Source organism: Microplitis demolitor, chromosome 7 (genome assembly GCF_026212275.2).
Source record: "Microplitis demolitor isolate Queensland-Clemson2020A chromosome 7, iyMicDemo2.1a, whole genome shotgun sequence".
NCBI classification, from domain to species: domain Eukaryota; kingdom Metazoa; phylum Arthropoda; class Insecta; order Hymenoptera; family Braconidae; genus Microplitis; species Microplitis demolitor.
Genome location: NC_068551.1, coordinates 18,061,863 through 18,075,148, shown reverse-complemented (window position 1 = coordinate 18,075,148; position 13,286 = coordinate 18,061,863). Strand labels below are relative to the sequence as shown.

General features: G+C 30.7%; 1 protein-coding gene across 1 annotated transcript; it reads left to right on the top strand.

Annotated features, from left to right (window-relative positions):
• Nucleotides 1-1,865: 1,865 nt before the first annotated feature.
• Nucleotides 1,866-8,329, top strand: LOC103574125 (protein stum). The gene is made up of 9 exons (XM_008553493.1): nt 1,866-1,958; nt 2,083-2,161; nt 2,975-3,439; nt 3,609-5,034; nt 6,841-7,152; nt 7,290-7,491; nt 7,628-7,754; nt 7,867-8,061; nt 8,163-8,329. Exons 3-9 carry the CDS (start codon nt 3,001-3,003, stop codon nt 8,291-8,293), a joined length of 2,832 nt encoding a protein of 943 aa, XP_008551715.1. The 5' UTR covers nt 1,866-1,958; nt 2,083-2,161; nt 2,975-3,000; the 3' UTR covers nt 8,294-8,329.
• Nucleotides 8,330-13,286: the final 4,957 nt, after the last annotated feature.

Here is a 13,286-nt window from a genome sequence, read left to right as displayed (position 1 = left end):
TATAAATGAATAATTCAAGGATTATATTTTATTTGAAATAAATTTAAAAACGTGAGTTCCATAATACGATTTAAAAATTAAATATTTATAAATTTGTTTTGTAACAAAATATAATAATAGAAAATAATCCTTTCACTTAACTCATATAAAATAATTATTATTTTATACTTACCTAAGAATATTAATTATCATGAGAAAAGCCCAGATTTTATCGCGGTTATTTAAAAGTGACTCAAGACACATTGATAGTTGAAGAGTTATACAGCCCAGCCCTATTTTAACTTCAATCAAGCTAATGTTCAAGTAATTGCAAGTCAATATAAAAGCTGGGGCATCATTTTGCACACTGAAACCAATCATTCCAAGTGGTGATTTTAAAATTTTTTTTCTTCATCATTATACTGAAGTTAGCGGCAGTCTAACAATTTTTTAATTTTTAAAAACGACAAACTGTAAAAAAAAAATATTCAAAAAATTGCACCTATAGCTCTTTTAATTTTCTACATATGCATATTTTTAGTTTACTTTTTTTTTTTTATTAATTGAAAAAAATCAAAACGAAGTTGACAGATGTCTAATAATTTATGAGTGTGAATGTAGCAGATATGAAAGAAATTTTAAATTATAATTAAACGAATTAAACAATAAAAAATTTAAAAAATGCACTTAATGATTTTCAAATTTTATAAATGCGCATTTTTTTTAATTATTTGATTTACATTTAATTGACTTATGTCAAAATTTAAAAAATTGTATATTGTCAGCTACATTCACACTCATAATAATCTTGAATTTTTTTAAAAAACCGAAAATTGTAAAATAAAAAAAAAGTAGAAAAATTGCACCTGTAGCTTTTTGAATTGTGTGCATGTGCATTTTTTATGATAACGAAAGTAGCGGACATCAGATAATTTTATAAACAAGTTCACTATTAGACAGAAAAATCTAAACCATTATTAAATCTCTGACATACACGTGCTCTGTTAAAAAAAATTTTTAAATCTGCACCACTATTAGACACTTCTTAGACAAACTAGACCATTATTAGACATCTGACGCGCACGTGCTCTGTTTAAAAAAATTAGAAAAAAATCTAGACCATTATTAGACATCTGACACAGATGAGTGTGAATGCAACTGACAAGTGGGAATTTTTTAAATTTCATAATAAATAAATAAAAATTAAAAAAATTGATAAATGAAAAATCAGTACGCGCATTTTTTCAAATTTCATTACTTAAATTCATTTATTTATTTAAAATTTATAAAACGTCTCATGTCTGCTACATTCACACGTACTCTGTTAAAAAAAAATCATCAGCGGAAGTTAAAAAATCAAAAAATTTTTAATTGTCTGTTAACTTCAGGATTATTCTTCACCAACTACAAAAAATCCATCCATTTATCACAGGTTTAGTAGTTAAATAAAATATGACCTAGTTGCTACTCAAATCATAACTTAAAACCCAACTGAAGCTGTTAATAAAATGTTCTTGTTGTTTAACGGAGCCCGAACTTGGAAATAGGCTCATCATCGTACAGGAAACATCTACGCACTTTATTATGAAAAATGAAAATGATGAAATAAACATAAGTAAGTAAAGAGAAATTTAATGACAGCTTGATAGCGAAGACTATCACTTATAATATTTAATAAATCTTTTAAATTATTTATGCAGATAATTTAATGCGTATAGCGGATATATTTAATGATATGTATGTATCATTAAGTATCTAAACAAGTTGATAAAGTCGATGTAGGACAATCACCAAGACCACACGTGTCAGTGGATATTTTTGGCGGTAATGTAGCACGCGTACTCTCTATTTTAAAAAGGGGGTTGCTATTCACTGCCCAGTGCTAGAATCCTACATGACAGTGATTCTTTCCCCGGCGCCGAGTATGTCTGGTAGCTGGTAGCTGGTCTCTGATAGCTAGTCATATATCTACTACACAGGTAAAACTTAATACCACATACATTATTGTTTAACTCCAGTGTTCTCGCCGACTGGCTGGCTGGCTGGTCGGTCAGTCAGAACGGCCGAGTCGCGCTCTCACCAGCTCCTTATTTCTTTACACAGTTCCCTCGAATGACTCCGCGTGTGTGGAAGTCCACCGAGTCTTACTCGAGACGGTGTCGCGTCCAATAACAACTGTCAGGTGAGCTAATAAATTTATTCAAATAAATTACTGACTTTTTTATTTGTATTATTACTATTATTAAAATAAAAACAGTCTTTGGAAATAACAATAATTTTTATTGGGGTAATAATGATAATTGAAATAATAATTACCAATAATTACAAGCTCAAGTCCTTGTGTAAATCGATTACTTGGAGAAATTTTAAATAATAAAATAAAAAACATGCAGCTGAGATTTCTCTTTGACTGTCGACCGTGACTTTACTATTTATTATATTTGTGTGTATATATATTTTTTACTTACTTTTAGGTCTTGATAATAATAATAATTGTTGGTATTAATAGATCAGAGGTGTTAAAAAAAATTTAATAATTTGAAAATATTACGGGGTCATATTTTGATATATGTATCAATAATTTAAATCTAGACAAGTAAGAATGATTATAAATATACATAAACATGGGTAATAAATTTTTTGGCAGGGTCGCAAGATGTCTGAGACAAAGATATAGAGAGAGAATGAGAGAATAAGGGTGCAGTGTATTGCACTGTAAAAAATTTGTGGAGTGAACGCGGAGTTAATTCGGAGTAAATGTGAAGCAGATGACTGTTTATTTATTTAGTCTCCTCGGAGTGAAATTTACCCCGAAAAAGAGTTCATTTTAATATTAAAATTCCGAATCGGAGTGAATGTGAATTCAAATGAAATCCAGATCACTCCGAAATCATTTCACTAAAAAAAAAACTCCCTATTTACTCCATATGCGGAGTGATTTTTTCTCAACTGGAACTCTAATTGATAGCTGATGGTTAATTATTTATTATTGTAGATGAAGTTCTGGTGGTGTAAAATAAGATGCGACGAAGATTTGATGGTTTTGAAGAGGATACGAGAAGATATCGTAGACCAAGAGTTATAGATGATGATCATGTAGGATTTCGTCTTTTGGATCCCAGTGCCAATGTTCATCATCAATATTATTTGGATATTCCCGAGCCTCCGCGTGCACCGGAACCGTATAAAATATCCGGTGCGTCATCATCGATGACACGAGCACACCGCAGATCGAGTTTCGTTATTCTTGCTGATGCAATCGAACCGACATCGCGATCTGTCGGTGGATCGCCAACGCACGAACAGAGAATTATCAGAAGTCCATTGTCCCCAACGAGAGTTGTACCTGGTGGTAGATCCTCCCCTTTCCGGCCTAGAGGTTTTAAAGGGCCACCTCCTCATGCACAATCAAGACCACAGAGTCCTCCAGTACCTGCTCAACGACGATTTATTCAACCCAGTGAGTTTATTTATTTCTCTAAGTTGTAGTTTGAATTTTAAATTAAACTGTTTCCTTATAAAATTTATATTTTTTTTTTAAACTGTCATCTATGTGTTGCTAATAATAAATTAGCTTTGAGTACTTATTTACTGTTGTATTTAACGTGTTAATTATTTATTTATTTCAGAGTCATTGTCACAAGGTAATAGTCCAAGGAAACAAAGTCTGATACCTCAACCACGAGGTGGTTTAACTTCACATCGTGCTAAGACTCAAAAGAACAAAGATCGTGATAAATGGGAACGACGGTCCGGTCGTTATGTCACTAGGATACCACGTTCTAGCTCACTCAAGGCCCCAGCAAAACGTCCGACAGGAGAGACGATACGTGCGGCAAAGTCGTCAACAAAAAAAACAACAACAACAACAACTAAAACTCCTGGTGTTTCTACTGGTGCTAAAAATTCAGCTGCAACTAAAGCAGCGGATAAGAAAATAAATCGATCGCCAACAAAAATACCCGTACGTTATGCAGCTTTCGCTCCTAATGGAAGCGTCGGAGGTGGGAATAATGCCGGAGGTGGAAGATTTATTCAGATTTCAGATAAAAATGATAAGCAAGACAAAAAAGAAATAAATTCACCGGCTGTATCTTCTGAATCTTCCTCTGTGCCTGCAACAACCGACGATTCTGTTGTGATTGCTGGTGAAGAAATACCAGTAGTAAAACCTGTAGAGCAAAAAGAAAACGATCCTGGTTTAGTGGATCTTCTTAAACATCCGACAAAAGGTGAAGGAACTAAAAGTGTCGTTAGTGCAACGACCACAACTGCAGTACAGCCGCTTAAAATTGACGCAACAAATATTATTCTTCATGAAAGTACTGGTGAGACAGCCGCTGTCGTTACGAATACTAAGGATGATAACAATAAAAAAAGTTCACAAAGTTTTATACCGGAACAGATTAAATCTGATACTAAAATAGAGAGTAAAACTGAAGCTAAAGCCGAGACTAAAGTTGAATCTAAAGTAGAAGCTAAAGTTGAACCTAAAACTAAAACTTTGGTAGCGGGTGATAAAATTTCGGACGGTCTTCAATCCGTCGAAGCAGTCGTTGAGCCAATGAATGTTGAGGCATTAGTCGAAAATATAAAACCAGAGGATAATAAGGAGCTGAAGAAAATTAAAGATGAAAAGATTGCCGAGACAAAGGCAACTGATCAAGTTAAAGTACAGACTAGGGAAGATAATAGTGATAAAAAATTAAAAACTGATGAAACTGATAGAATAATTCAAACTGCTGCTGCTGGTTCACTTAATCCCGAGGACGATAAGCGCCAAGATCAAAAGCTTTTGAATGAAAGGACTGATCAGACCCAAGATAAATTACGAAACCACGGAAGTGAAACTTCTCTTAAGTCATCTAATGGCTTATCGACTTGTTCTGTCGAGAGTATCCGCTCGACTGACACCGGAGTTAGTCTCAATACCGTACGTGGTGTCTCATCAGCAAGAGAAAAACGCGGTACCCATGTTGTCAAACGGTCACAGGAAATTGAAACACTCAGTGGCAATGTGATGAATATTGAAAACCGACGAAATGGCGAGCCAGCGTAAGTACTTTTTATTTTTAAAGGAAATTTCTTTTTCATTAAAATTTTTTATTTTGTTTTCTCTCTTAATTAATAATCCGGAAAGAATTTTATACTTTTTGTAGCTCTGGGTGTTCGTGACTGTAACGATGCGTGGTGAAATTTCTGTTACCCATATTAGAAATATCTTTAAAGTTAACTAAAGAGTACTTTGTAAAGTAATATTATTATTTTTAGAAACTTATCAAAATGAGTTATTTTAATTCAAACGCTACAAGAAAATAATTTACTTAAAACCTGTAATCTTTTAGGCCTTAGATTTTTTCTTTACACAAACAATTTAATGTCCACAATTAAATTAACTGTATTTATTTTACTAACTGTAATGTTTATTTAAATTAAGGGTTTAAACGTTGGTAGTTAATTTTGCTAACTCGCAATTAATTATTTCAAGTAAATTATTTTTTAAATTTTAAATAATTAAGTCTCATATTAGGAAAAATTATTAGTATGTCAATTAAAAAAAGAAGAAAGCAAAGAGAAGTTTTATTCCTTGTACGTCTTTATGATAAAAATGAAGACGATAAAATTGTCCAACAGAACGTCGAGAGTTTCTTGACCTCGAGCGTGCGAGTACAGCTCGTTTGCTTGTTCCAACGACGGACTTATCGATCCCGGCCGATTTGCATGGACGCTCGGACATAAGAAAACACAGGAATTTAAAAAAATTTTTTTTTTCGGTTTTCATTAATTGTTTTTCTTAGCAAAGATAAGAAGAAATGAATTTACTGATAATTAGAGTGACTAAATAATTGTCCAGGATCGCGAGTGAGTCATTTTATGATCGGCACACGTTTAGGCATTTATTAGATATTAAAATAACTACAGAGAGTAGATATGAGAATTAGTGTGGGCGTTGGGCAAAAAACAATCGATCAAAAGCACAAAAGTTAATTCTTACAAGGGCAGGGTGAGGTAAAAACACAATTGACCAATTGGTAATTTTTATTTTCCTTCACCCATGTGTTATCGCTCAGGGTGAAAATGAACGTCGTGACGTCGCGTGCGGCCAAGGTCCTTTGAATAAAATGAAATTAAAGACAGAGAACGAAAATAAATGTGGGTACATATTACCGAGAAGAGAAATAACAAAGTCCTGAAGAAAGAGAAAGAGGACTAGTTTAAAATTAAGCCCAACTTTAAGTAAATTTACTTATACGGTGACTCATTTATTAAGTGGACACGTTGTTTTTTTGCTTTTGAATATTTGCAAATTAAAATAACGAAATATGTGTCACGAGGGAATTTATATGGGTCTTAAGATTGGTAGGGGTGGCGGCAATCGTTGATGAGGAAGTTTAAGACGCTCATGAGCTATAGCTTATTGTCGGCACTAGAGTAGTAGGTGAAGTAAACACAGGTTCGAGACACGAGAACGTCAAGCTGAACAAAAGTCAGGGTAGAATATCGATTCTTAGTTAAATCTTTGCGTGACCGGGTCTCCCTACGTCCCCTTCTTAAGACTGACCAACCGCGGACTTGGGGTGCGCCGCAATCTTCGAGTAACCGACGTCTAATGCGACCGATCGCTTAACGTGCTAAGCCGCGCTGTTACCAAGTTACTTAGATTTTTAAAATTATTGTTGGTAATAAAAACCCAGTAAAGTCTTGAGTTTAAGTAAATAAACAAATAAATAAATGAAGAAATAGTATCACGGTTTTGAAAATGATTAAAAAAATGCGGGACAAGGGCTTAAAACAAGTTGATCAAGTTCTTTCGCCCTTGACCTTTTCATTAGATGTACCATTGTTCATTGCTGTTGACAGAATCGTCGAGGTAACCGAGCCGACAGTCGACGTTATTCAATCAACCGACAACAGTCAGCCACAAATTGTCACCAAACGTGAGAGGTTTGTCAAATGGAGAAATTCGGTGGTGAAACGGCTGCAGGATCGCTGGAGCAACACAAAAGCTAAAGGAAGAAATATCAAGTGTTTTAATTTTCGGAAGAACAAAAAAAAAGATAACAAGTTGACTAAAATTAATCGCCAAGAACAACAACAACCACAACAACAAAGAGCTACGGGTGCCACAAAAAAACCAAGTGCTTGGTCCCGTTTGAAACCAGCCTGCTGCAGGTTTTTTACTTTACTATTATTAATAAATTGTATTCCTGGCTAGATACTCTCAATAAAAATGAAATGTTTTCATTGTAAATCACCAGGAAAAAGTCGTTGTTGATTGATTGAATTAAAGTAATTATTTATTTTGATAGAAATCTGCGAGGACGTTCACGGGTAGCGCCAGCGGAAACGACGAGCTGCTGTCGTCCTGAAAAAAGTTGCTGTTTCTTATGTAAGCCAAGTTTAAGCTGGTGCCGATGGCCCAGTTGCTGTTCCTGCAAACGCAAAGAGACCACCAGGAACGTACGTGCCAAACACAGTTTAACGAGCGTCGCACCACCGCCACTCTCGGAGGTAATTTACCTTAATTAAACTCAATAATAATTATCAATCTAGCGTACGTCATTTGCTTGAATATTATATTAAGTGAAGAGCATAGAATGAGATAATAACCGATTAATCATTATTACTGCTATCAATAATCCATTAGGAGCAGAAATCCAAGATCCCGGATGTTCTGATTGAGCACAACTCCGTGATGCGGGCTGCCATTCCCTGTCTTCCCGTCCCACTGGCCTGGTTCTGCCTCGTTTGGAATGTCCTCCTTCCCGGTACAGGTAACTATGAACTGTCTATCTCCCTGTCTAATCATTCAGACAAGTCTATTAATGATAATTACCTTGTAATTATCAATTACTCAACTTTATTACTGTATTTGTTGTGCAATAGGTACTCTGTGGAGTGGGTTGTTTAATTTATGCGTCGGTCAGCCTCGGTTTGCTGCGACAGCTAGTGCTAAATCACGAGTAGGCGCATTTATTGTCGATATTATTGTTGGAGTCAGCCAAGCTTTTACTGTACTCTTTTGTCTTGTTGGATGGGGCTGGAGTATCTGGTGGGGTGTCACGATGATACGTTTAGCGAGTAAGTGTATTGATGTTTAATTGTATTAATTAATGACTTTTTACTGGATTGCTGGTATCAAGTATCATAAAAATTTTATTTTATTGAATTCTGTTCTATAGGAAAGTGGAAACGATTCAAAGCCGCTGAGGCTAGTAACAATGACGTCGAAGCTAGAGGAAGTATTGATGCAGTTTTGCCTCCACCTGGAGTATCCACTCAAGCTCTTCGTGGAATGGAACGGGCTCGTTGATCTCCCGAATGATTGGCTTCCTGCTATTGTATTCTATATACTCATCTATTATTCTTCCGTCTGATATACATATATATATATATATATATATATATATATATATATATATATATATATATATATATATATATATATTATATATATATAGGTGTGGCATTTTAGGGCAGCTTTTTTTGTAAACGAACCACTAGCGTCTATACTTGCAGGGGCTCTTCGCAATTTTCTATTACCCATTTGAATAACACAGGAAAAAATATATAGTTTTGAATTTTATACCTCGGCTCAGTATATTTTCGTAGGCAATTACGCTCTGCAAAAAAAAGTGTCATCATTTTTTGATAAATCCATCTGTTCAAGTTAGTTGAGCTTTAAGTAAAATTTATAGTAAATTTCGAGATCTTTTTACTTTTCCAATGAAACTATCAAACTTATCACAAAATATCGTAGAATCTTTTTTGTACATAATTTTATTTCGAACAAATTAACTCTGATAAAATTTTTCAAAATTCCGCATTGTTCTCTAGTTATTTTCATTTTAACGTTAAGCTCTTGAGATCGATCAGACTATTTTTTTGAGCTTGATATTAAAATGAAAATAACTAGAAAACAATGCGGAATTTGAAAAAACTTTATTAAAAATAATTTGTAGGGAATAAAATTGTCTACAAAAAAGATTCTATGATATTTTGTGATAAGTCTTATGGTTTCGCTGGAAAAGTAAAAAGATCTCGAAATTTACTATAAATTTGACTTAAAGCTCAAGTTACTTTTGAACAGATGGATTTATCAAAAAATGATAAGAGACTTTTTTTTGTAAAGCGTTAAATTCCTTACAAAAATAAATCCTAGGATTATTTGTACAGTATGTCACCCGAGGTATAAAATTCTCAACTTAAAATTTTTTTTTCCTGTTATTTCAATAGGAAATAGAAAATCGCGATAAGCCACTTCCTTCTAGAATAAAAACTAGTGGTGCGTTGATAAAAAGTTGTCCTAAAATAACACACCCAAATATATATATATATATATATATTACAACAGTAACAGATAACTCCGATACTTATGCTTTCAATGAAAGCCTGTATATATAAATTTTTAAAGGATAATTTTAAATCAATCCCTTATTACATATATATATATATATGAGAATATATATATATATATTTTTTTATAATAAATAATGCACGCTTAACATTGTATTCCAGTGAAAATGATGTATCGTGTTGTAAATATGACGTATACGTTAATCTTTGAATTTAAAATAAATTTTAATAAAATATATAAGGCAATTTATCATTTTTTAATTTATAAGTTTAAACAAAATTTTAAATTACCTTTTTAATAAATATTGTTTATCTTTTATCTTTTTTTCACGTATAGAATATAATAATATAAAAAATATTTCAATGATAAAGGTAAAGATTGGAGTTGAATTGGTAGTGTGGGTGTAAAATTGTTAATCAATGGTTATATATATAGAGATATGTATATATAGATATATATAAGAGTAGTACATGTTTTAATGTGATTTCATATGTATCAATTCGCAGTATATAATGTTAATATAATGTTACAGTGTATGTGTTACAGAGTAAGTGATAGCGGCTGATATTTTTTTTTTTTTTACCTTATCGTAATATTAATTATATTTTAAAACTTAAAATAAATTTATCTATTCTACGTAAACGCTAGCAGCTAAAAGCATTTTTTTTACTGTATACAGTAATTTTTGTTTTTAAAAATTTTTTTTTGAATTTTTTCCGCTGTTATCTTTTGCTGTCGGTCGTGAGTAAAGAGTGTATTTGTTGATCAATTTGTCAGTGTCTGTGTTTATGACTTTTTTTTTAATTACCTTATTACTGTTGGTGAATTATTATTATTTATATTCCAGTTATTTATTTTTTATTTATTGTTTTGAAAAATATTTGGCGAGTGAGTGTCAGCGTAAGAGTAATTATGGAACACGAGTAATAAAAAAAATTACTAAACAATATCGATCATACAATTGTATGATAAATATATATTTTATATTAATGATTGTTAATGTTAATGATAAATGACTGTTTAAAAAAAAAATAATTCGAAAATCAATTAAATAAATTTGTATAAAAAAAAATAAAATTTGTTAATAAAAAATGGAGCTATCAAGGCAATAGATAATTGAAAATATTCATTTAAATCTCTTGTATTTCATATATTATTTAATATATACCCCTAATCGAGTAGGCAATACATTTCTTGGCAAAGTTAAAAACGAGGAAAAAAAATATAAAAAAAAAAAAAATGAAATAAATGAGTAAATAAATAAATTAACTGATTCCCAAAAAATAGGACCAGATAATTGTGCTGGCTATTAAATATACATGATTATTTAAATAAAATTACGCTTAAAATGCTTTATCGCAATTATTGTTTGTTCACCAGTTTTTTTTTCTCATCTAGCCTCTCGCTCTCTCGCTCACTCGCTCAAGTATTTTATCCTTTTATTCATTATCATTATCATTATATTATTATTATTATATTTTAAATATTATTTTGTATATTTAGATTTTCATCTAGACAGTGGTACACTTGGTAGGGTGCTCAGGGCTGCTAGGCACATGTAATTGACTCGCAAATAACTCTTTAAACAACATTAGAGCGTACGACATACAGTACAATGCTACACAGAAAAAATAGATTTCTTGGCGCAAGAAATATTTTTCACTATTAAATGAAGATAAAAATTTTCTTAAGACTGGAAAGAATTTTCTTGGCACAAGATTTTTTTTCTCGCCTCTAAAAATTTTTCTTTTCAATTTATAATGCAAAAAATTTTTTCGCGGGTAAAAAAAATTATATATGATTTTTTTTTACCCGGGTTGAGAGAAGTAAAAATTTTTTGGGCCAAAAAATCATTTTTTTCTGTGTAAATAATTATATACATTTATAAATATATATTCAAAGAAAATACTTATATATAAATGAAAATATTTATAAATGTCTATAATTACACACACATTTACGTTTACATATTTTGTATTTTTTTTTTTAATTTTTTTTTTTTTTTTAGTATTACTTGTAAGTTTAATGGCATCGCAACAAAAGTATGAAGAGTAAGAGTGACTGAGCGTGTATATGTTTGTTATATAAATTTGTTGTGTACATGTAATTGTATACTGATTACTTTGTTTAATTCATCCCAATTATAATTTGTTATTTTTTTTTATCATCATTATTCGTGTGTTAATGTTATTTATATTTTTTATTATTGTACTAATAATTATACCTCTATAGCATTAAAATACATTTAAATTTAAATTTATACGCATTGTACCGCGACATAACGGGCAATAATTTATTATAAAGGGAGGGTGGTTACTCGCAAATCACCGGATCAATAATTCAATTTAAACTAATCCTTGTATCTCTCGTATTTGTCAGATACTTAAATTTATTATTTATCGAATAAATAAATATCCACCCAAATTAAAATAAAATTTTTAAAAATAACAAAATTCAAATTTCCCGTTATGATACAGTTTTTTAAAAATCATATTTCACGTATTATTTTGTATTTTAATATTGTATAATATATATGTATATGTATAATATATATATATACGTATATATATATATATATATTTATATATTTATTTATTTATTTATATTTATATATGTATAATCAATAAATCTTGTTATATTACATCTAGTTTGTCTTTTGACGCAGCGATGGGAAGACAGAGCAAGGACCTGAATGCTCCAGGTCCAGATTATTATGAAGAGGACTCTAGGTTTTTAGGGACGGGTCATAGACTGGGGAGTTATTTATCATTATTATTATTATTTTCTTTTTGTTTTAACAATACGCAGTATTGTTATTAAATTTATAAATACTCCCCTTGGTCTTATTTTAGGGATAAGGTTTCCTATCAACCGATATACGGTTAACTAACACTACATACATTGATATGACAGAAGATAGTTTGGATTTACTACAACCTGATATGTAAGGGAGGGGCAGGTAAATGACACCGGTAATACTTGGCTTCGCTAAACGCTTTATTGCAATACTAATTACTCAGATTATTAATTTTATTAAATGGAAAAAAATATTTCATATAAACTACTTGGATTTATGATATATATACACATATATTAGGGGTGTGCGAATCGAGTTCGGATCGAAACTTTTTGTATTATTTGTCAATTTTCAAATTATTTGATACAAATCGAAAAATTTTTTTTCAAATAAAATTTACGAATTATTCGAGTATTCAAATTATTCGATTTAATTAGATACGAATAATTTGTAAGTTTGAATTATTCGCACATCCTTAGTATATATATGTATGTGTGTAATTTATATAATCCGCTGTGATTAAGTGTTGAAATAAAATATTAAAATAACCATTAAGAAGATTTAAAATGTGTAATTAAGAATTTAATAGCTATAATAAATTTAATTATCCGAGTAATTGTGACGTACGTCGAGCAATATCGCGCTTTAGCGTTACAATTTTAAAATAGATTTTTTTTACAAACATAATTGATAACTAAATTATAAATTGAACAATAATAATCAACTGTCGATGAAGATGATATAACCAATAATGACAATACATCATAACAATTGTAATAACTATCAATTAATAGTAATCAATTATCAATAATTAATCAAATTATATAAATCATGATTAATAATATAATAATAGCGATATGTTTTTCTATACTAATTACTAACAAGACATTAATTCTAATACCATTGTTTTTTTTCTTTTTCTTTTTTTCATTTTTTAAGACGCAATGTCTATTAATTAATGTATGTATATACTCCAATTTTTTTATAAAAAATTGGAATTTATAAATAATAGACTACTACAGTATCGTTTGATAAAAGTGTACCATATATTACTTATTCTTTCTTCAAATATATACACACAGATGGGATATGCATTTAGTATTTTTTTTTAAACAGAAAACTTTCGCTCCTTTTTTTTTTTTTTTTTTTTTT